The sequence below is a fragment of the Danio rerio genome, chromosome 23 (genome assembly GCF_049306965.1).
Source record: "Danio rerio strain Tuebingen ecotype United States chromosome 23, GRCz12tu, whole genome shotgun sequence".
Taxonomy (NCBI): Eukaryota; Metazoa; Chordata; class Actinopteri; order Cypriniformes; family Danionidae; genus Danio; species Danio rerio.
Genome location: NC_133198.1, coordinates 16,409,066 through 16,433,862, shown reverse-complemented (window position 1 = coordinate 16,433,862; position 24,797 = coordinate 16,409,066). Strand labels below are relative to the sequence as shown.

At 34.2% G+C, this 24,797-nt stretch overlaps 1 protein-coding gene across 16 annotated transcripts in view; it reads left to right on the top strand.

Moving 5' to 3' along the window:
- ndrg3b (ndrg family member 3b) overlaps nucleotides 1-24,797 on the top strand; it is a 158,582-nt gene that overhangs the window by 98,981 nt on the left and 34,804 nt on the right. For 4 of the 16 annotated variants that reach the window (XM_068216684.2, XM_073938105.1, XM_073938106.1 and 1 more), the window contains exon 1: nucleotides 7,977-8,045. In XM_068216684.2, the coding sequence (XP_068072785.1) occupies nucleotides 7,995-8,045 (51 nt within the window). In that variant the 5' untranslated portion in view covers nucleotides 7,977-7,994. 16 annotated transcript variants of the gene reach the window in all.

Here is a 24,797-nt window from a genome sequence, read left to right as displayed (position 1 = left end):
CTTAGCGAAGGGTCAATTGGAATCACTGATAGTGCCCTCTGCTGGTTTACATCTTACATCAGTGACAGAAAACAGTTTGTCCAGGTAAAGAGCAGTTGTTCTGATGCAGTCTTAGTCACTCATGGTGTTCATCAGGGACATTTTACCTTTCGGTCATATATTTCATTCTTATGGCATCAATTTTCATTTTTATGCCAATGATACGCAAGTTTATATCTCTGCTAATAAGTTCCATTTGTGTCAAACAGCATTATTAACCCATTCCTTGCTAAAGTACCTTTAATATTCAGCACTTTTTTAATAGCTTCTGTTCTAATTTACAGTTCAAGTATAAAAATAAACGGATTGCAAATGCCCAAAATGTACAATTTGTGTTCATACAGTATCTCTTTTGTGTTATTGTGTTGATGTGATACAAATATTTGTAGCTTGAAGCAGAAGGAATTCTGACTAGCTTGTACTGCATGTCTACAGAGATCCCGGTGTTGAGCTGACATTATTATCTATTGTTTAACCTGCCTAGTGGACACGTGAATAAAAAAAATATATATATATTAATAGTCTTTAAATACTTTTGGAAAACATCTACATTGAACCTTAAACACTGTAGTTGCATCAGGAAGACTTTGATTTATGTTGTTTGATTTATGTTGTCTGTGCTGAAAACAAATCCCTTTTGCATACACTCCAAAACTATGAGCATATGAGAGTTTGGTGACCAATCATAACCCCCTGAGCCAACTGACCAATCAGAGGAGTTTACAGAGACTGAATCCTCTGACCAACCATTTCAGACACTGTGAGAAAGTTTGATGCTGTGGTGTGTATTATGAGACAAAATAAGTGATTTTTGATCTTGGATGGAAGGAAATCCATTGTAGGAATCTCCAAAACAAGATTAATCATTTAATGTTTAGAATATCAAGTTCAAGTTTTACTTTATTGTCATTCACATGGACGTATACACAAAACAAAATTTCGTAGCATTGGCTCTGCAGTTCCAATAAAAATAACCCTAATCAATAAATACAGGTTCTTTATGGGCCCTTTTCCACCAGAAGCCATGTAGTTTTATGTAGTATTTAACCCCTTTTTAATTACATTTGACATTTAGGCTTATCTCATTTCCCCCCTGAAACATCTTTGATACTTTTCTTTTGCTTTCTGGCTGTTTTAATGGAAATAATAAAGCACACTTTATCTGTTGTGCTGCTCTTATCAGAGTTATTGTATGACGCTTTTGATCTGAGATGACCTATTTCACATACCATTTGTCTTGCATTGTTCAATTGCAAGGTATGCAGTTTAGTTTAAGCTAGGTCAAGTTCACCTTGCCTGTAGATTTACTTATCTAGCTGCATGCAGCAAATGATTCAGTGGTGCCACATTAGCTTATAAAGAATAGTAAATATGTCAGTGAAGTTGGCATTTGTTTATATTACCTGTCACTTGACTTTATTTGATCATTTGGGAAAAGTGGCAGAAGGTTGATTTTTCTGATGAATCATCTGTTGAACTGCATCCCAATCATCCCAAATACTGCAGAAGACCTATTGGAACCCACATGGACCCAAGATTCTCACAGATATCAGTCAGGTTTGGTGAAGGAAAATCATGGTTTGGGGTTACATTCAGTATGGGGGCATGCAAGAGATCTGCAGAGTAGATGGCAACATCAGCAGCCTGAGGTATCAAGACATTTGTGCTGCCAATTACATTACAAACCACAGGAGAGGGCAAATTCTTCAGCAGGATAGCGCTCCTCATGCTTCAGCCTCCACATCAAAGTTCTAAAGCAAAGTTGGTCAAGGTGCTCCAGGATTGGCCAGCTCAGTCACTAGACATAAACATTATTGAGCATGTCTGGCGTAAGATGAAGCAGAAGGCATTGAAAATGAATCAAAGGAATCTTGATGAACTCTGGTAGTCCTGTAAGAACACTTTCCATGTCCTTCCAGATGACTTTATTTCTAAGTTATTTGAGACATTGCAGAGATGTATGGATGCAGTCCTCCAAACTCATGGGGGTCACACACAATATTAATTATTTTTCCTCTGCACCATTACTTTTTATTCTATATATTATTTCTGTTAAGTGACAAGACTTTTGTCTAAGCAAAGTTAGACCTTACTGCCTCTATTAAATAATTAAAAATCATAGCATGATTATATGTACATATTTTTGGTAAAATAAGCGTAATCTTGAGGCCTTCGCCTTTCGTATAAACCACTTCTGATACCAAATAATTAACTAAAAGTCAAGTTATTATTTTCTGTTCCTGAAACTTATCATAAAAGAAGAAATTACAGCCTTTACACTTATTTAAATGCTGTTTCTGACATAGCCACTCCCTCTTTCGCATTTAATATCCAGCTGTTCTAAAGTCAAGAAATCTATGAGTATGCTTATTACAACTTAAAATTTCGAGCCGTTTTTATTGGACCCCTAGCAGGCTTTTTAGGCTTTGGATGAAGGACTCATTCTGGAGATGTGAGAGTGAGAGAGACTTGGTTCATGCTCTGTGATCCTGTTCAAAAATACTGGAATTTTTATTTTTATTTTGTGTCCAAATAATAATAATTATTATTATTAACAGTTTTGTTATTATCATTCATTAATTTTCTTTTCGGCTTAGTCCCTTTATTAATCCAGGGTCGCCACAGTAGAAAGAACCGCCAACTTATCCAGCACATGTTTAACGCAGCGGATGCCTTTCCAGCCGCAACCCAAATATTATTATTATTATTATTGTTGTTGTTGTTGTTGTTATTTGCATCAATTTTCAAAAAATCTGTGTCAAAGTGCAAACATTTAAAACATTTAAAACATTACGTTGATATATTATATATAGTTATAAACTATAACTAGTTTATAGTTATATAATAGTTATATTATATATAGTTTATATATTATATGTGAAAACCTCAGCAGATATACCGAATCTGATTGGCATTTTCTCTCTTTTCTTGACTCCCACCATCAGTATAAATTTTTAGCTCTGTGTTAATCTTTGGGGCATTCCAGCCAATAGCAGAACAGCAACTTTTGAAGGGGTGGCGATAAGGATAGTAACGCCATATCTGATTTGTCAAATTTAGATGTAATATTTAGAAATAAATTTGCCAAACATGTCTGTGATGCATATACTACTATCTGGATTATCATAATTTACCAATATACTGTTCAGTCCTTCAACAGAGGTTTAAGGTGACTGTCTCATGTGCTTTAAAGCAGAGTTTAATTGCTTTCACACCACACTGTTGATATCATCCACAATATGCATGTTGGCAGAATGTTTGTCTCTTATTAATGTGGCAGCTGTTTCTAGGCAACTAAATTAGCAATCTGAACATTAGTAATGGAGAAAACCGTTTCATAATGTGATGTACATTAAATCAAGCAGCAAAAATATTTGCAGGAATATAAGTTGATGACGTATTTATTTATCTTGATGTGCTTGGACTCATGTAAAGATGATATGTGTATATTCTGAAATAATCTGCATCTTCAGTTTTAGGCACTATGTTTAGGAGATTGTTTGCTGATGCTGTTTATTGCTGAATATTTAACTGTCATTGTGATTTTTATCAAACTTCCATGAAATTAATGTTGACTGCCGTTTTTAATGTTCAAGACGATTCTAACTCATTATTAGCATTTGAAGTGATAGAAATAAAAAATGTATATAAACTAGTTCCAAGTTAACAGGGATATTTATGTAGCTGAAAATTTTTATTTTTGTTTTTGTAATTATATAATTTAATTCAAAACTGTAGCAGCCTTGGAGTAAGAGGCATTAAAACTTTTTCATCCTGAGGACTGGCTGAGCCAAAGTAATGCAAATGCTATAGGCAGAGCCTCAATAGCCTTTTTCACACATGCAAACTTTTCCGGAAAAATACTGGCAATTTTTCGTAAAGGGATCAAGTGTGAACTGTAACAATGTCACAATTCACCGTGAGTTGGTTGAAAATCAATTCAAATATGTGACTATTTAAATTTACATTTAGAAATTTTGAATGAATCTCAATACATTTTTCTGAGCAGAGAGGGTGCTGTGTTTACAGCCGCAAGCTTGCTTTACCTGCACATCAGCGGCGAGCGATTAGGTGAGGCAGCAGAATAAAATGACAGTAGTGACGTGTGCCAGACAAAGCACAAACTGTGTGCAAATACTGCAAAAAGACGTTTACTTAACAAAACAACGAATATGATGCACATAAACCGTCAGCACAGTAAAAAACTACTGTCACAGACGTCTATACATAAAAAAAAAAAAAAAAAACTATTAATAAGCCAAACCACACGGAAGGGATGATTTGCAGCTCCGCTTAATCCAACAAGTGCTCTGAGACCACACAGTGCATCAGTATTGTGAAGATGTTTTTCAGACTAAAAGAGAAAGTATCAGATTATTTTTACTCTCTCCTTTTCTAATTAGTTTATGCATATTTTAATGATTTGCTTATTATTATTGAATATTTAGAAAAATATTCAAGATTATCCTAGAAGTGAATTGGTATATTGTTAGCGTGATTGGTATATTGCTAGTATACATTGGTGTATTGTTAGTATGAATTGGTAAATTCTTAGTATAGATTGGTGTATTGTTAATATAGATTGGTGTATTGTTAGTGTAGATTGGTATAGTGTTATAGATTGGTATATTTTTAGTATAGATTGGTATAGTGTTAGTATAGATTGGTATATTGTTAGTATAGATTGGTATATTGTTAGTATAGATTGGTATATTGTTAGTATGAATTGGTAAATTGTTAGTATAGATTGGTGTATTGTTAGTGTAGATTGGTATAGTGTTATAGATTGGTATATTGTTAGTATGAATTGGTAAATTGTTAGTATAGATTGGTATAGTGTTAGTATAGATTGGTATATTGTTAGCGTAGATTGGTATATTGTTAGTATATATTGGTATATTGTCCATATGAATCGGTATATTGTTAGTAAATATTGGTGTATTGTTATTGTAAATTGGTATATTGTTAGTATAGATTAGTATATTTTTGTATGAATTTGTATATTGTAAGTATGAATTGGTGTATTGTTAGTGTAGATTGGTATATTGTTAGTATATATTGGTATATTGTTAGTATGAATCGTTATATTGTTAGTGAAGATTGGTATAGTGTTAGTGTAAATTGGTATATTGTTATTATAGATTAGTATATTTTTAGTATGAATTGTATATTGTTTGTGTAGATTGGTATATATTTAGTAAAGATTAGTATATTGTTAGTAGGGATGGGCCGATAGACGATGTCATCGTCCATCGCCAATAGACAACACGATGATGAGCCGTCATCGCCGATTATCCGCCCCACCCCTGTCACAAACCCACTCGTGGAAGAAAGACACTCAGGGCCCTTTTACACTAATACGTCTTAGGGCCCTATCATACACCCGGTGCAATGTGGCGCAAGGCACAACGCAATTGTTGTTTGCTAGTTTCATCTTGACGCAAGAGTTGTTTTGACGTTTTGCGCCACGCTGTTTAAATAGCAAATGCATTTGCGCTCATATGTGCGCCCATAAGCGTTCTGGTCTAAAAAAAAAAAAAGAGGCGTTTTGAGACGGATTGCTGGCGCGTAGACCAGAACAAAGCCGGTCTAAAGTCCAGCGCAGAGTGCGTTAGTTGTTCACCTCGCTTACACACTGCTTAATACAATATGTAGAGCAATGCACAAATATCTTTACATATGAAAAAGAATGTAAATATTAAGGATATATATATATATATATATAGGATATAATAAGGATATATATATATATATATATATATATATATATATATATATATATATATATATATATATATATATATATATATATATATATATATGTATATATACAGTATGTATATATATATATATGTGTATATATATATATGTGTATATATATATATATATATATATATATATATATATATATATATATATATATATATATATATATATATATATATATACATAAATAATTGAAATATTACAAAACATTATTTTCTAGCCTACATAAATATAAAAAAAAACATATAATTTCATGCCTTCTTCATCTCAAAGGGTTTTTCAGTTTATTTATAACAATTTGCTTTTGTATAATGTTATTATTATTAGCAGTAGTATTTATTATATCCATATTTATATGTTTTATTAAAAACAAGCTTAGATTTGTCCTCTCAGGTTTTAGACCATATGGGGCATAGCATGTGTATTTGGTTATAACTCAGTTTTTTGACCACATTTCGTTATTATTGTTCATTTATTCGTTTGCTGGAAATTAGAACTAAATTTAGAAATAGTTTTGAAACAAAATATTTGCGCTCAACAAACAAAAACATTTATTTATGGGCTAATTATTTTCTGTGCGTACAAGGTTTCCCTATCCACAAGAGCGAAAGTTCTCCCATTCTCGCTCTGCAGATGCTTTGTTTAACTGTTTTCTCGCTAGTGAAGTGTGTAAATAGCCATGTAAATAGTCATAAATCTGCCATGTAAATAGCAAATGCACCATGGTGCAATGCAACTGACTCTTAAAGGGAATTAGAGATGAGACTCTAAATGGTTTATTCTTAAAACACACCTATAACTCATTAAGAAAACAAGCTCAACCCTTTTAGATCATGCGCCCTGTCATTTCTGAACAGCCCTCTGTCTGCTGAAAACGCACATCACGTGACCACATACACACACACACACACACACACACACAGACAGAGCCATACATCCACAACCACACACTGTCATGCGCTCCTCTGAGCTCCAGGCAGAGCAGTGGACGTCGGACAGTTTATCAACGTTGTACTGCTGGATTGCGTCTCACTATAGTTGTTAAGCGTGACATTCAGACATCCCAAGTCTCCCGGAAGTTCCCAGAGTCTCTATGCATTTGCGGGACTCATAATACCATTAAACGAGTGAAAAACTTCAGGAAATCGAGCGTCTCCCTCCTGGTCCTCAAATAAGTCACGCACCCTTCTCACCCCCGGATCCTTACTTGGTCTTCAGACACACCGCCCACATCCACCCCACTTTTCACATGATGACGATGCCATCGTCCATCGCAATGTTTTACTTTAGGCATCGTACAATGACAAATTGATTGACATCGCCCACCCCTAATTGTTAGTATAAATTGGTGTATTGTTAGTATAGATTAGTAGATTTTTATTACAGATTGGTACATTGTTAGTGTAGATTGGTAAATTGTTAGTATAGATTGTTTCTTGAAAGTACTTGAAAGTGGTTAAATGAAACTGTCTAATCCCTTGAACTGTCTAACTGAGAGTCTAATCATTAAATGTGAATCAGGAATGGCGTTGCATCCTAATTCTAGGTTTATCTGCACTTGTTTAAGCTGCAAATCTCAGTTCCCCATCTCTGCAGCCAGGCTGCGCTCTCCGGACGGGAAAACCAGAGACTTTAAGCTCAGGATTACCCAGCTCAGTCACACAATCACATTTTAAAATGCACTCTTCTTTTACATTCCCATCTCTTGAACCACAACTGTAGAGACATTTATTACAGACACTCCTGCATGTACCGTCACCACATGGACTTGTCCATGCTTGTCACTATGGCAACAGCAGCTTGAATGTTCAATCTTGCTCTCCACTTGCACTTTTCTGCATGGATTTATTAAGACGTTTCCTAAAAAACATCCTCATCAATGGCACACTGGAGCAGAAGCTGAGATAGCCCCTCCACCTGACCTTCTAAATCTAATTCCAGCAGCTTGAGTGCCCTCCTCGCTCTCAAACACTCTTCAGACATCCGATTCTCTCATTTTGAGCATAAAAGCATCTCATATTTGTTATGGGTGGGTGTCAAAATCGGTGGGTATAGTTGTTTGTGTTAATCGCGGTGGTCCCTCCCTTACCTCTGCCACCGCCCCTCTCTCTCTCTCTCTCTCTCCCTCTGAGGAGACTGAGAATAGGGAACGGGAGAGAAGCGTGTACTCTGTGAACACTGCATCAAACATGACGGCGGTGCTGGACATCAACCAGGTCTCCTGTGCAGTGACTGATGTGGTGAGTGTGTGTTTATAGCAGAGCAGCCTGTTGCTTTTCTCTGCCGAGTAAACTTGGCTGATGTGCACAGTGTGTGTGTGTGTATGGTGATGGAGTTTGAGTCGTGTCTGTGATGGGCAGTGGAGGTGATGGATGGGGGTTATCGGATGATTGTCTCACGGTTGTTTGTTTGCGTATGTGTGCGCGCTGGTGTCAAAAAGAGGCCTTTGAGTGTACAAGCAGAATTTAACTTGTGATGCATTTAATTACTTTGATTCACACGGATATATTTGAAAGGAGAGATGCCTCAGAGATGATTTTCAAAAAAAAAAAAAAAAGCAAGAAAAACTGTAATTGCACCCCTCGTTTATTATTATTATTTATTATAATTATTAATATTATTACTATTAGTAGTAGTAGTAGTTGTATTGTTGTTATAACATCACTATTGTTTAATAATAATAATAATAATAATAATAATAACAATAAATAAATAAATAATACGAGTAATCTATATTACTTCATGTGGTACTCTGGAAGTTTTTTTTTGCAAAATATGAATATATAATTAGTATTAGTACTGTTGTAGTAGTAATATTATTTTATTATTATTATTATTATTATTATTTTATTATTGATAGTTGATTATGTTGTTGTTTATGATGTTTCTGTGGTTTTAGTTATGACAGACTAATAATAATAAGTAAAAAATAATTATAATTATAATAATTGTTATTATAGCAATAATAATTATTATTATGTTTTTATTATAGCAATAATGATAATAATAATAATCATCATCATCATCACAACATCAATAATAATAATAATAGTAATTATTATTATTATTTATATCAATAATAATGATAATAATTTATTGCTGATAGTAATTATTATTGTTGTCTGTAATTGTAATAAAATAATGTAATACTATTAATATATCATATCATATTTAAATATTAGTTTTACTGTATTTATAGTAGCTGTAATGCAAAATTCGAATAAATAATCATAATCATAGTTGTAGCGTTCCTATTTATTTTTCATATTTTGTGGTTTTATTGCATAAAAGAGAAGAAATGCTATTGTAAATCTCTCAAAAAGAGATGATTTTTTAAAGAAAAAAACAGCAAGCAAAAGTGTAACTGCACCCCTCTTGTTGTTTTTGTTGTTCTTGTTTATTGTTGTTGTTGTTTTTGTTTTTATCATAGCAATAACATTAAAGCAATAGTTTATTCGTAATATAATAATAATAATATTAATATTATTTATAAAATATTGGTAGTTTTCCTGTAATCTATATTACTTCATGTGGTAATTTGGATTTTTTTTTTTTTTTTTTGCAGAATATGAATATATAATAATTAGTATAAGTACTGTTGTAGTAATAGGAGTGTTATTATATTATTATTATTATTATTATTATTATTATTATTATTATTTATGGTGTTCCTGTGATGTTTGGTGATGACAGACTAATAAAAATTATAATAATAATTATTGTGATTATTACATCATAGCAATAATAATAGTTACTTTTATTATTAAATTATTATTACAATAAAAATAATAATTGCAACAACAATAATAATAATAATATATACTTTTTTAATATTACTATTATAATTATTATTATTGTTAGTTATTATCAGTGGCTTTGAGGATGATGAAGATAATTGTTATAAATAATAATAATAATAATATATTTTTATTGGCCAAGCATCGCAGGTGGGGGGTTTCTTCGCTGAGGTTTAGTTTTTTTCTGAACGCTTTTTTAATGTAAAGTTGCTCAAACTCGCAAAAACTTTAACCATTAGATAAACACATAACAAAACTTTCCATCCAGAGCTCCTTCACGGGCTTTGATTGTTAACAATCGCTCCATCGGGCTCCATCGGGTTATCTGCAATGTTTCTGCGCACTGCCTCATAGTGGTCCGTAGATACAAAAAATTGCCTTTTTTGCCTATAACTTCTCAACCCTTCATCCAAAATTCATAAAATTGATCTCTTTACATCCGGCGGAGCATGCACAGTCAGATGATGTCTGATTTTTTTGACGAAATTCAGCTTTAACCAAGTTTTTATAATTTTGACATGCATGAGGAGGCTATCACTTGGTTTTGTTTTGTCAGTAGTTTTAAAATAACTTCTCCATGAAATTGTGTGTGTGTGTGTGTGTGTGTGTGTGTGTGTGTGTGTGTGTGTGTGTGTGTGTGTGTGTGTGTGTGTGTGTGTGTGTGTGTGTGTGTGTGTGTGTGTGTGTGTGTGTGTGTGTGTGTGTATATATATATATATATTAGCGCTGTCAAAATTAGTGCGTTAACGCATGCGATTAATTTTAAATAATTAACGTGAAAAAAAAAAAAATAACGCATTTGCAGGTTTTTTTTTACTTCCTGTTGTTGTGGACGTGTGTTTAACATCCAATAAATGTGGATAAGACCAAGGAAGCACTTTTTGAAGGCAAGTTTCAGTATAAAACAATTAGTTGCATCACTGGTTATCCAGAGTTTCATGCAATTTCGGGTGTTTTATTTTAACTTTCGACTTCTGTTGTAAGTTGATACCGTATGGTGAACAGAAAAAAAAAATCCTCTGCATTTCGTATTGGTATTGGTGTCTTATGTGAATGTATGTACGTAGTATTGGTGTCTTATGTGAATGTACTCAGAAAGTCTCTGGTGAAGTCGCGAGCTGTAAAAGACAGGGCATTACTCTCAGCATAAGCCCTCCAAGTTTAGCGTGTTTCCTCATTAAACACAACGAAAGCGTATGCTTCATGTTGTTGTGTTGTGTAAACGCTTAGTTTAGGCACCTTCTCCTGAACGTGATCATGCGTGTTGAATCTGAAGGGAGTCGCTATAGCGCGTTGTGTGTGTGTGTCAGGCCCGTTGAGGGGTGTCAGGGGTGGAGTGAGCGACGTATCTGAGTAGGGGCGTGTACGCGCGAGACGTACCTGAAGAACGGTGGGAGTGAGTTGTTCGCTACATACCTGAAGAGCTAGGAGGGAGGCGGTGGAGAGGGGTGTGCAATGTAATAAGGGACCGGAAGTCTGTGCATTTGCGGGATACTCCTAGTCTTAGCAACTGGATGAATGTAAGGGAGGATGAAGCAAAATTGTTTCTACTCTAATTAATATTCTCAACTCACAGCAATAAAACTTTACAATGAGTGCAACTGTTTGTATTCAATAGTTTATTATTATAATTTTTAGGGATGGAACGGTATCAGAATTTCACGGTACGGTAATACCTCGGTATTAATGTCACGGTACGGTATTTATTGAATCATTTACAGGAAAAAACAAAACTTATGAAAATACTCCAAAAAAAGTGCCAAAAGTGTCAATGACATACAAATTAGCCATCTATCTGTAAGCTTTGAAACAGGAACTTCAATTTTAATAACAAAAAAATATTAAACCATGTAAAAAAATTAAGTTTCAATTTAGTAGTGTTGAAAACTCATCACATTCAACATTTAATCACTCACTCACTCACTTAGATAGAGATGGGTTTAAAGGAAAATTATCATATAAATATAATCTGGTAAAAGCTGGTATCTCTGGGTATTTACAATGTCCCCTGCAATAGAAAAAAACCCTCTCATTTGGGACTGAGGTTTCTGGGACAAGAGAGATATGACTTGGCCCAGGTTGACAGCAGTGGGTAACGTTGTGCATTGTCTTTCCCCCACTTGAGAGGACAAACCATGAGTGAGATAGAGATCTCATGTCTGCATCAATCTGAACAGTGTACTGTGTTTCTGCAGTCCCCATGACTGATTATTAGTCGTATTCCCCAACTTGCAGGCACGTGCACACACAGGGCTCAACCTGTGCAGTGCACATGCCCTTTTTAGTCTTGGATAGAAAGACAACACCGCTATTCAGTACGCGCGCGGCGACAACACCCGCTTTAGGGTTTTTACAGCGCTTTTTCATCACCGCTTCTAGCAGCACACTCCATTTCCGCATTACTGGATCTGTAGCGACAACAGACCGCAAGGGATTATGGCCAAGCCTGGGCTGATGGGAATTGTAGTTTCCGGTACCTCCCGTTCGCTTCATTCGCCTGAGCAAATTTTCTCAGAAGACCTATAGTTTTACCGAGTCATGCGACTACGGTAATATCGAAAAAAATTAATATTGCGGTATGACGGTATTTACAATACCGTTACATCCCTAATAATTTTCCATATCTGCAATGCCTGTATTTTGGCATTTTTTTGCAGTCCACTTAGAATCCAACATGGAATCAATGTTTTTTTATTGGCATTGATTGTTTTGAAATTCAAATGGCATAAACATGCCTGTGTTTTAATTTCTTTAATAAATATGGCTGTCAAGCCAGGATCTTGATGGTTTATTGTATTTATATGTTGTTTACATGAAGAAATCTGTGTTACAAGTTTTTGTGCAACAAAAATTCTATTAAACAGTTATATTTTGAATTTAAATAGTTTTTGTGTTGCGTTTACATTAATTTTACATTTGAATAGCCAAAATTACAAGTTGCAGTATTTTAAATGTGATTAATCGTGATTAATTTTTTTGAAAAGGTGCGATTAATTAGTTAATTTTTTTAATCGATTGACAGCACTAATATATATATATATATATATATATATATATATATATATATATATATATATATATATATATATATATATAAATTAATTTAATGAACCAATGTTAATGAAGTATTTTAGGTTACTGTAGATCCAAGAGGACATTGTTAACAATGCCCACTTATATAAAAAGTCTACTGTTTTATTATTAAACTAATGTCTGGCAGAATCTGTATGCAGGCGTACTAACCTTCTCAACTTAACAGCTGTCTGTGTCTATGTACCTGTCTCTGTTTGTTTGTTTGTTTGTCTGTCTGTCTGTCTGCCTGTCTGTAAACACCTAAGACAAAATGTGGAGCTCTTCATTAAGTTCACCCTGTGGTCTTTATCAGAGTGCTGTTCTCTCTCTCTCTCTCTCTCTCTCTCTCTCTCTCTCTCTCTCTCTCTCTCTCTCTCTCTCTCTCTCTCTCTCTCTCTCACTCTCTCTCTCAATTCAATAATTGCTTTATTGGCATGACAAATGTTACAAATGTATTGCTAAGGCAGTTATAAAGTTTACATAAAAAGTAACATACATATATAATAAAAAACAGAACACAGTAAATAGGTGATATTTCTATATAATAATTAAATAAAATTTTAACAATTCATCATGTTATTCAAAATATCACATAAATATTCAATATACTATATTATTATTCAACATATCATATTATTCATACAAATCAACACAAATATAGATCAGAATAAACTGTACATTTAACAATCAACATTTTAGGATAAAACAGTAATAAAAACAATAATAATCAGTATATTTACAATGATTCATTTACAATTCTCTCTCTCTCTCTCTCTTTCTCTCTCCCTCTCCCTCTCCCTCTCTCCTCTCTCTTTCTGTCTGCCCTCAAGCTCTTCTACCTTTAGCTTCATTCAAACCTCCTGTTTCTCCATTTCTGTCCTGCTGCTGGTTGGCTGTTGTGCTGTCAAGTTGTCTTGGTAACCGAGCCTTTTTGTTGCAATATGTTCTTGGATTAAAAGCAAAAATACAACAAGTGGCCATGTCAGAAGGAATTATATTGCAGCTAGTTGCAGTACTTATGACATTAATTCAACTTAGAGGTTATGACATTAATTCAACTTGGAAGTTATTTACTTTACATTTAGAGTTCATTTGGCAGACACTTTTTATTTAAATGTCTTAATTTAGGACAATAGATGTAATCGAAGTAAAATAACAAAACAAAAGTATCAATATAATGATATTATTCTCAGTCTAATACGGCAAAGTTATGCCCAAATTATAAAACTGAAATATTTTGTTAACTAACATGTCATAAAATAGTGAAAAAATAACTCTTGTAAATGAATATTTTAATTTACTTTAGGTAATAGGATTATGGTTTACCAAAAAACCTGAAACAAATAATAAAACTGCATGTTATGGATGTCATGTAAAAAACAACAACTAATGTTTAGAGAAATCTGAAGGAGTTTTAGTGCTTAAAGAACAAGAGTGCAAGCTTAAGCTGAGAAACTGTGACCTCTGGTCCTTCAGGTGGCACTGCATCAAAAATCGTCAATCATCTATAGGGGATATCAGCACATGGGCTCAGGACTACTTTGGCAAACCTTTTTCAAGGGCCACAGTACGCGGTTACGTTCAAAAATTTCACTTAAAACTGTACAGTGCCAAAAGGAAGCCCTATGTTAACAGTGTCCAGAAGCGCAAATAAAAGCATCTGAGATGGACCATTACACAGTAGAAGCGTGTACTGTAGTTTGATGATCAATATTTCAGGCATTTTTTTCTCTTAACTAAATTGGCATAAAATAGTGTCAAATTAAGCATATTAATAATGTATTTTATTTAAAAGACATTTTATTTCAAGTAGTTGGGAAGGAAAGAAAATAATTTACTAAAATGATAATCAAACAAAATTAACATAAAACTGTTTGGACATGTAAAATAATACATTGAAAAATAACTCTTGCAAATAAATAAGTAATATGATTATGATTACTAAATAAGTAAATAGAATAAATAAAACTGCATTTATTATTTATTATATAACTGTTAATTATGTCTTGTAACAAAACTAAAACTACTGAAAATTCTATGTCAAAATTAGTAGAATTTCTCTAGAAAAAATGCAAAACAGTAAATATAAAAATCAAAGCTAATTTAAAGTATTGATTCAAAACGTACACAATTGATTCTTGATGCTAAAATAACACTGACATACTTGTATATTAAAAATATAGTTTAGTTTGTGAGTACATTGAATTGAAGGTGGCAGAATAACAAAAAAAGAAGAAAATTTATTCATTCATTCATTTTCTTGTCAGCTTAGTAATCCCTTCCAGCCGCAACCTATCTCTGGGAAACATCCACACACACACACACTACGGACAATTTAGCCTACCCAATTCACCTGTACCACATGTCTTTGGACTGTGGGGGAAATCTGAGCACCCGGAGGAAGCCCACACGAATGCAGGGAGAACATGCAAACTCCACACAGAAAAAAAAAAAAAAAAAGAAAATAGCCAAAAAAAAAATATTAGTGGTTTAACGGATCATAAATTTCATGGTTCATATCACATTATGTTTTTTTAGTCACAGATCGGACCATTTTTCGGATCAGCCTAAAAGGGGAGGAGACAAGTTTAATTTGCTTTCCATTTATAACAAAAACAAGACACTCGGCTTTAACAAACAGAACCTGTTGTTTTATTAAAAATAAAATGAAGAAATATTCAGATGAAAAAAAATTAAATAGTTTAATATTCAGAACTGTGTAAAATTCACTGTTAATACTACTGTTGCTGATAAAGCTAAATGTAGAAATCTAACATTTTAATTTGTACAACCCATATTTGCTTTTAGTCTCATTTTAAATAAATGATTTAGTTATTCACTCAAAACTTCTTGTTTCATTGCTAGATGTGTCGTTTTTGAAGACTTATTCAGTGGCTTATTTTTGATGGCTGGTTGTCGCCACCTTTTGGTTAAATAATGTAGTTGCTTCCTACAATTTTCATTTTTTTAATGTCGTTAAATGGGTATGATGGTGATTTTAATCTTTACCTTAAACATCAGTGGTTTTATCTAAACTATAAATGGTTCTCCCAGTACTTCTGTGTTATTGGACTGTTTGTAACTAAAACAACTAAAGACTGAATATCTTAGGATTAGTAAATGTATGCAAATCACCATTTTTTATAATTTGTTGTGTGGGTGTTGAGATCCTGATCTTTTAATGATTAATCGGGCAGCTTACCTAAATGCATTAATGCAGGCTAAACAAATACAGTGGTGACAGAAAACACCTCAGAAACCTACCCCATCTTGAATAACCCACCACAACTTCTCCTGTCATCATTAGATTTTACAGGAAAGCCTAAATGCTTTCATACATGTGATTTGAATGGCACGAGAGTCGATCTTTCTGTAATCGTTAGAAATTAAGGATTAATCTACAAGTAAAAAAAATTTAAATATCCGTATGTCATGAGTGTTTCGAACCTTGATCAACCCTGATCCGTTACACACCTTGCAAATATATATATATATATATATATATATATATATATATGTGTGTGTGTGTGTGTGTGTGTGTGTGTGTGTGTGTGTGTGTGTGTGTGTATATATATATATATATATATATATATATATGTGTGTGTGTATATATATATATATATATATATATATATGTGTGTGTGTGTGTGTGTGTGTGTGTGTGTGTGTGTGTATATATATATATATATATATATATATATATATATATATATATATATATATATATATATATACATACATACAGGGCTTGACATTAACTTTTTTGATCACCAGACACAGTGGCTAGTAGATTTACATTACTAGCCACTCGCCACACTCTTGTTGGCAAAATATATTTTGCTTAAATTTGACTTTGACTTGATTTAGATACCACATGCCTTCTCATTCATTTAACATCTTGTGTGTATTGTGTATTACCTTGCTCAGTGTGCATGAGCAAATGGGTTGTATCACAATGCAATCAGTTTTTGTTTCACATCTTTTCAGGGCTCAAAATTAAGGATTTACCAAATTTATCTCTGACCAAACTAAAAGTCCCAAATCAACAGTTAACTACACATAAACGGGGAGTAATCTCCCAGTAAAGCAATGTTATTGTAAAAAAAAAACATATTAACAAGAATAACTGTAAGCAAAAGAAAGCAGGTGAAACATACCATGCACGGTTAATGTTAGGCCTGTTAATAATCTCTTCTGAGAATAATTCAAATGAAAGCAGTGACCGCTGCTGCTTACAAAAGAATATGTGTATTTTTTTTAAAACCTTGAGCTCTTGAACGCAGCAGGACTGAGGGTGCACAATCATCGCTCTTTGTCCAGTCTATTTCAAAGGGAACTAATCGCACCCGTTGCGCTTCCTCTAGGCACGATAACTTTGCGCAAGTAAACAGGAGCGTGCGCTTTTTAACAGTCCTGCGCATCACATCAGCTGTTAGCGCGAGTGATCATGCTCTCATTCTGTATTCACCATTCTTCTGCTCGCGTGAAAAGTTATTTTTGTCAGTCATGCTGCTTCTCGATTTTAATATCACATTTGCATTAATATTGGGCCATGCTTGTTGTCGAACCCTGCCTTTTAAGAAAACTACAATTTAAAAATTATTTCCAACCAGCCAAGTGGCCAAGGACTTTTTAAATAATTTGGAAGAAATTGCTTTTCAAAATAGTCAAATAGAAAATATTTTATTTAAACTTTATTTTAGTCCTAATAACATTCCACAGCTTTTAGTTATCTGCCCCAATTTTATGAACACAAGTAAACTAACAAGCTAGAAACCATTGGCACTTTTAGCAACAGTGAGAAAATAGAAACATAAAAGGGCAAAGCAATCAGTTTACTTTGTTTTTGTTGTTTTTTTTTCAGATAGGACTGTCAAATAGAAACTAGGTGCCAGCCAACTGATGGCACATTGCAACGGCCATTTCCACTGGCACTGAAGACTACTTTGATTATTATAAAAAAAAAAAGTGATAACGTTTTTGTCATGACGTGCTGCTCTTGTCTTGTCCAGTGCAGACACGGCACCACTGTAGAAACACCTGCTTCTGAAGACTGTTTGAATGGTACATCAAGAGATCAGACAGCAGTCACCCAACGTAAGATGTCATGGAGAGCAAGTGTGTATGTGTATGCACACTCAAACACAACCGCCTAGTCTATTTTTAACCCTGCAGTCTTCAGTGGGTTATGCTGTGGTTGTCTTCAGGTGTCAGCTGTAGCATGATTTCTAGATCTTCTGCTTAAGATATCGAAATCCGAGACATTACCTGTGTCTGTTGACATTAGCTAGCAGAGATGGTTTTTGGGTTTAATGGATAGTTCACCCAAAAATCAAAGTTAGCACAATATTTACTCGCACTCAAGTGGTTCCAGCAGGGTTCCAATGGGTCATAGAATGTCTGGATTATTAATGAAAGTTCAGGGAAATTCTTTGTCATTGAATTTCATGGAGTTTTGTCTGTGATTTTAAAGTGCATGAAATCAAAATGTACGATTATTGAATTTTTTTATTTTACCACATTGTTATTCTTTAAGCGAATCATTTATTTATGCAAGTTAATCTACTGATTTAAAAAAAAAGAGTTTGTCTTGGTAATCTATAGTCAAAGTCTGACCATTTGCATCTGCATTTGGAGTGGTAGTCCTTCTGTTGATTTGGTTTCCATAGCAACTGTATATCAATAACATTAACCACGCCCCTCTTAAGGAGCCTTTACACCAAATGCAAAAGAACATTAAGTGTGGGTGATTTACATGTTAAGTCTATGCAAAGACGTCAGCGCCAATGGTGGAATGGTTAGTGCGTCAAAAACATGGCACTCTGGTGTTCACTGCGAACCGAGTTTGATTCCTGCTAAGGCTGGCCAATATGGCAAAAATGCAATCTCGATAATTATTTTACATTATTACATTATTACATTACATTATTGACAATAACTGTGTATATTTCAATATAAGTTGTTAATGCTTCCAGATTTAAAAGAGTACCCCAGCTATGACTGAAGCCACAGAAATTAGAGAGTCCATTAAATATTTAATATATAAACATATTTTTCAGCCAAAAAATTTTCAGTGGGCGAAAATCTAGACCTTATCGTTGTTATTTACATACATTTTATAGTGATTTGAAATAGTATTGTTTATCGGCCCAGCCCTAATTGCTGTCTCGAGGTCCTATGCCAATTATTCCCTTCTTTCTGCTCCCTATGCTTTCTTGTCCACACTCGCTACTGTCCTATAAATTAAAGTAAAAAAAAAAAACAGAAAAAAAAAAAAATAGTCTATTCACGTGCACATTATGCGTGTCAAATGCCCGGTAAATGCCTTGAATTTGACACCGGCTGTTACACTGACAAAGTTAGCCGATCAGGTGCTTCTAGTAGCGGCCATCATCCAGTCAGGAGCTTACTAGCGGCTGTCATATAGGCTTTTTTGATAGATTTGATGAACCCAGATGGCGCTGAACAAGTCCACATCAGTTTTTTTTAACCTTCCTTAGCACAAAGCACAGCTACAGTACCATCTCAACAAAATACATGTCAGCCTTTTTGGCGAATTTGAGTGAATTTTATACTTATTAGGCGAGTAAACTTAAAATGTTTAAGCATGTAATTATGCATGAGTATCGTGATTTACTCACACAAGACACGTCCATTGTGAACACCGTTAGTTTGCTATGAGGGAATGATATGCAAAAAAAGCCCCACTCCCTACTCAACATACCGTTTCATTTTGAACAACCTTTTCAGGCACATGCGCACGCATCGACCAGCAGCGAAAAGCTTGGCGTTTGTTTTAGTCGGTCTAAGTTTGTTTTTATGTACATCTTTTAAAATGTATGTGTTTGTGGCTGAATAAATTGTAGTCTTTTATAAGGTACTTTGTATGTGTGTATGTGGGTATGTATATGTGAGGTTTAATTGTATCAAATGCCAAACTTTGCTGCAAAAAGAATCCCACCTCAAGTACATCAACATACTAAAAAGTCTCTGGTTTACACAGGCAGATTTTAGATTTTTTTCTGTATTTTTGTTATTTATTTATCATAATCTTTAACATGTTTTGCCTATTGTTTTGGTTAGTCTATTTTTTGTGCCAATTTAATCCTTCCGCACAACCGGCAATCAAATATATTAAAAACCCTATTATGAAAACAACATTAAGCAGCAAAACAAGTTGTTTTGTCAAAATTAATAGAAGTCAATGAGACCAGAAGTAGCGACACATTTCAGTTACAATGTTTATTATGTGAAAAATAAGGTGGATAGGTCATAAAGACTCAACTTTTTAGTCAATAAAATCAAGAAAAAGTTTAAAATCTTGGGAACTGGTGAGATCTAAAGTCTAAGGGGGGAAGTGACTATAGAAGTCAGTGGTATCCAACATTTTTCAAAATATCTTCTAGCTTTTGTGTCCAACAAAAGAAACTCAAACAGATCTGGAACAAGTGGTTGTGAGTGAATGTTTATTTTCAGGTGAATCTCATTCTGCGGATTTGAATCGAAACAACGTTGGTCTCCTCCAGCGCAGATAAGAGCAGCTTTTGGTGAAATGCAGGCAGGTTTATTGAGAGCACTAAAACGTCACGCTGTTAGTGGAATGAGATTAAAGCCAGGCCTGCTGCTCTTCTGTCCTTAGGAGTCCTTGAGTGGTACTGTTCGCCTCTCACCTCAGTCTTTTGGTGACAACCTCATCCTGTTTGTGTGTTCTTGTAGCTGAGGTGTCCATTTTATCCGAAGCGGCAGTTTTCTTTTGTAAATCTTTGACGTATAATGCTGTGGTTGTTGTGGTGAAGTGCAACAACAAGCAGTATGAAACATTTGAGGCCGGATGAAACCTAAACCACTGTGAATTAAAAGAGGATATCTAAATCTGACACCGGCCATTTGTTTGTTGGTTTGTTTGTTAGGGAACTGGTTAAATGTAGCCACTAAACTTGTGACTGTTTTAGAAAGGCTTTTCAGTCCTTAAGTTATTTTTTGGCTTTGCTTTCAGCTTCAGAAAGTAAGACCGCCACTGAAAATTAATAAGCTTATGTGGAAAACTTGAGGATTTGTCTTTGAATACAAAATCATGATCCATACAGTTTTCTTTTAGATTCAGTAATGCAGTTAGCATTAGTGGAAAATATGTTAGACAATATGTTTTGATGGCGCTAGACGGTGATGATTCTGTGAGTACAGATTGTGATTGCATATACTAGGTAATTGAATATAGTGTTTCCCAACCCTGTTCCTGGAGGAACATCAACAGTACATATTTTGGACTGTTTGTACCTTATCTGACCCATTCATTTCAGGTTTTGGGGTCTCTTCTAATGTTCTGATGAGTTGATTTAGGTGTGTTTGATTAGGAAGAGGTTTAAAATGTGTACTGTTGGTGTGCCTTTAGGAACAGGGTTGGGAAACACTGATCTAATAAACTGATACACTAAAATTAAAAATCAAGTAGTGGAAAAACATGGTTCAAATGACTTTATATTGGATTCATCTTTTAATTTCTCCTTTATTTTATGTCTTTGTTTGTTGTCACTTTTATATATAGAACTTTATGGAGTAGACATAATCTCTCTCAAAGCAGCTTTGTGGTAGCAAACAAATTAAAATGAAATGAATTTCCTCAAATGTGGAAAATAAAGTGTTTTCTTTTTCAGCTCAGATTAGTTCAGCTTTTGTTCAGTTCAATAACTCAGTTCATCAGTTATGAAATAAGTTTAGCTCAGCTATAAAGAGATTCAAAGACAACAACAGTGTCAACTCGAGTTTCCTGCAGTGTAATGTAGCTGTTGGTGTGAATGTGAAAGGTTTGCAAATTTTAAAGAACACAGTGCAAAGTATTTCCTATAGGAATTGAATTGAACTACTAAAAGGATTACTTAAGTATAGTAAAATGCTTGCCTAATGCCTGCCTCTTATAAGACCAACTACAAACAACATCTTCTTAGAGCCATCCTCAATCGCTTTAGTTGGCTTGTGTTGTCAACATCATGTTGACAAGCATTTTTCGATTTTCAGAATGCAGTCTCACCTCAGTTCTTAACTTTTTGATTCAGTGACTGATTGAATTTGTATATGAGCTCATGATTTCTGTTCATCTCCAGTGACAATTAGGTTTAGAGGTGGGGTTTGGGCATGCCTCCTTTTAAAATGTGTACATTTTTGTAATGTTTAAATCATGAATTTTTCACAAAATAGTTGCTTTTTCTTGTAATATCAGGCTGGCTTCTATTGCAAGGTTCACAAAAAGTCCTCATACAATCACTGAAGCTGCGAAAATATTTGACTTGAGTTGTATCCTCACTTTGTTGTTTACAATGTGATAATTTGTGAATGCATAGAATCAGTCACTGAGTCACTGAGCACTTGCTTTAAAACAAAACTCAAACTGTTCATTAATTGATTTAATTGTGTTTTTTTGTTCCTTCATCTTGAAATTGTAGTGCTCTATTTTTTGCAACAATTCCTTGTAAACTTTACACCTCAATTAACATACACATTTTAATGCTATATAACATCTCCAGATGGACCACAAGCTAAGAAAAACAACTGAGAAATGCTTACATCAAGTAAAACTTGTGGTGGAGGTTCTGTTCGATCATCAAATTATTTCAGCGTTTCATTATTAGATTTGAATTAATGAGGATAAAAAACTATCTAAGGAATCTTAGCTGTCCTACACTGTATAAAATCATAAACTACTGAGAAAACCTCCAGAAATATGAAATATGGTGAGGGGTGTTTGAGTGGACACCCAGAAAGGAGGGATTAAGGGGGAAAAAACTGAGGGTCATCAAACTGATTGTGACCACTGAGCTGATGCTCTACTCAATATAAAGTAAAGAGAAAAATTAGGATGTTTTTGACTTTGGAGACCTCAAAAATAAAAAGAGTTTTAGTAGCTTAATAATTGTACTTTTATGGGTGTTTTAAACTTAAGTTACATCCTAGTTGTACTTTGATATTGTACTATTGGAAATATGGTTTCGAAAGAAGAGATGGAGATGTTTGTGTCTTGATCTCTTCACTGTTGGACTATTATAATGTTTAGTAAACTTGTCTAAACAAAACATCTATGAAGCCATTACAAGTTGTGCAGAAAGCTTCTGCAAGGCTGTTGACTAACACAAGTTGCACATTACTCCTGTGCTTTAGTTTCAAAACTCCCCATCAGTTTTAGAGTTCATTTAAAGCTCTGCAGGGTCAGGCTCGCCTTTAAATCCAATAACTTTTATTTGCACACTCTTATTGATCGTTTTCATGTCATTACACCATTAGGCAGGCAAAACATTACTCTCCTGCTGACCGCCAAGTCATGGGCTGAATTGTATAAGATATTAAGATATTGTAATATGCAGTAAGATAATGTGTTAATAAATTACGTGAGACAAGCCTGGGCTGTGCATCTACAGAATTTCAAAAATGAGCCATTTATGGATTTGTGCTGAATGGCAGCATCATTGGCCCATAACAACAAGCCCCGTAGCCAGCCTGGTGAAAGGGGATGTTCTTTTATTCTCATTTATACAATTATTCTTATTTTCCATTTAACCAGGAAAGTAAGTATTTATACTTTAAACAGGGGCAGCATGGTGGCACAGTGTTTAGCACAATCGCCTCACAGCAAAAAGGTCGCTGCTTCGAGCTCTGGCTGGGTCAGTTGGCATTTCTGTGTGGAGTTTGCATGATCTGCTCGTGTTGGCGTGGGTTTTCTCCAGGTGCTCCGGTTTCCCCCACAGGTTCAAAAACATGCGCTATAGGTGAATTGTGTAAGCTAAAATTGTCCGTAGTGTATGTTTTTGTGTATGATTGTGTATGGATGTTTCCCAGTGATGGGTTGCAGCTGAAAGGGCATCCAACATATGCTGGATAAGTTGGCGGTTCATTCCGCTGTGGCGACCCCAGATTAATAAAGGGACTATGCCTTTATTATGCCATTATTAAAAAAAAAAAAAAAGTTTGATAGTTTAAATAGCTCCTACATTTTAGTGACATTTTTAGCACCATTGTCGGGTGGTCATAACCACAGTTTTTGATGTACCAAAACATTTCCTAAAGATTTAGAATGAAGGTATATGAAAAGAAGACTTTTTTCTACGTATTATTTTTTATCAAAAGGCTAAGTAGCCTATTGTCATTTATTAAGCAAATAACAAACCAGCTAGAACATTCAACTTTCCTAATAATAAAAAATATACCTGATGACGATAATACTGCTAATAATGTAGAGCTTTCCATTTTTCCAAGCATCTCTTATAAAAAAAAAAAAGTATGTTTGAAAATTAATTGATAACAGCAGTAGCCTAATTAGTATTCAAATTAACTTTTATAAGCCTAAAAATTTACTTTTGGTGCTTAACACTTTTTTTTATTGGTAATTTTTTTCTTTCAAGATTAAGATCCAAGATTTAGAATAAAAGTTATTTCTAATTTTTTTTTCTCTATTTAAAACAATACAGTAGGTCAATAATTTTTACAATTTATGATGGCATATCAGTAAAAAGGAGACAAATTAGCTCATGTAGGGAGCAATTGTGGACCTTTGTCAGTGGGGTGCAGTGAACACCCCACCCCCTGGCTACAGGCCTGCAATCTATGGTACATATAACTATCAGTAGCTATGTTTCCACTCAAAAATGTGAATTAATTAAAGGTGTGCGAATAAAGCAGCGTTTCTAAAAGTGATCAAAATCTTCACTTCCTGATTATCTGGCACCAAATATTAACAGTGAAAACTAAATTTGCTTCCGTTTGAGAAGCTGCGTGAAGGTCCTTTAGCCATTCCCAGAATGCATCTTGAGACAAAACGGTTACTGTGCCTTCTGTGATGTAACTTAATGGCTCTGGAGCTTTCTCCCTCTAGCATTGAAAACTCTGGCCTCAGTTGAACATTAAAAAATAAAAATAAAAACATACAAAGACTTCATTTTTGCATGAGCTTTTAATTAACAGTATGTGAGCTGTTTTTATATTTTGGTGCTATATATACTTCGATTGTAACCTGTTTTGATTTATGTTTTCTTTTACTTTAAAGCACTTTGTGACGACTTGTCTGTGAAAGGCGCTATATAAATACTATATAAATACAATTTACTTGCATTTCTTCCGCATAGAGCGATAGGAGGC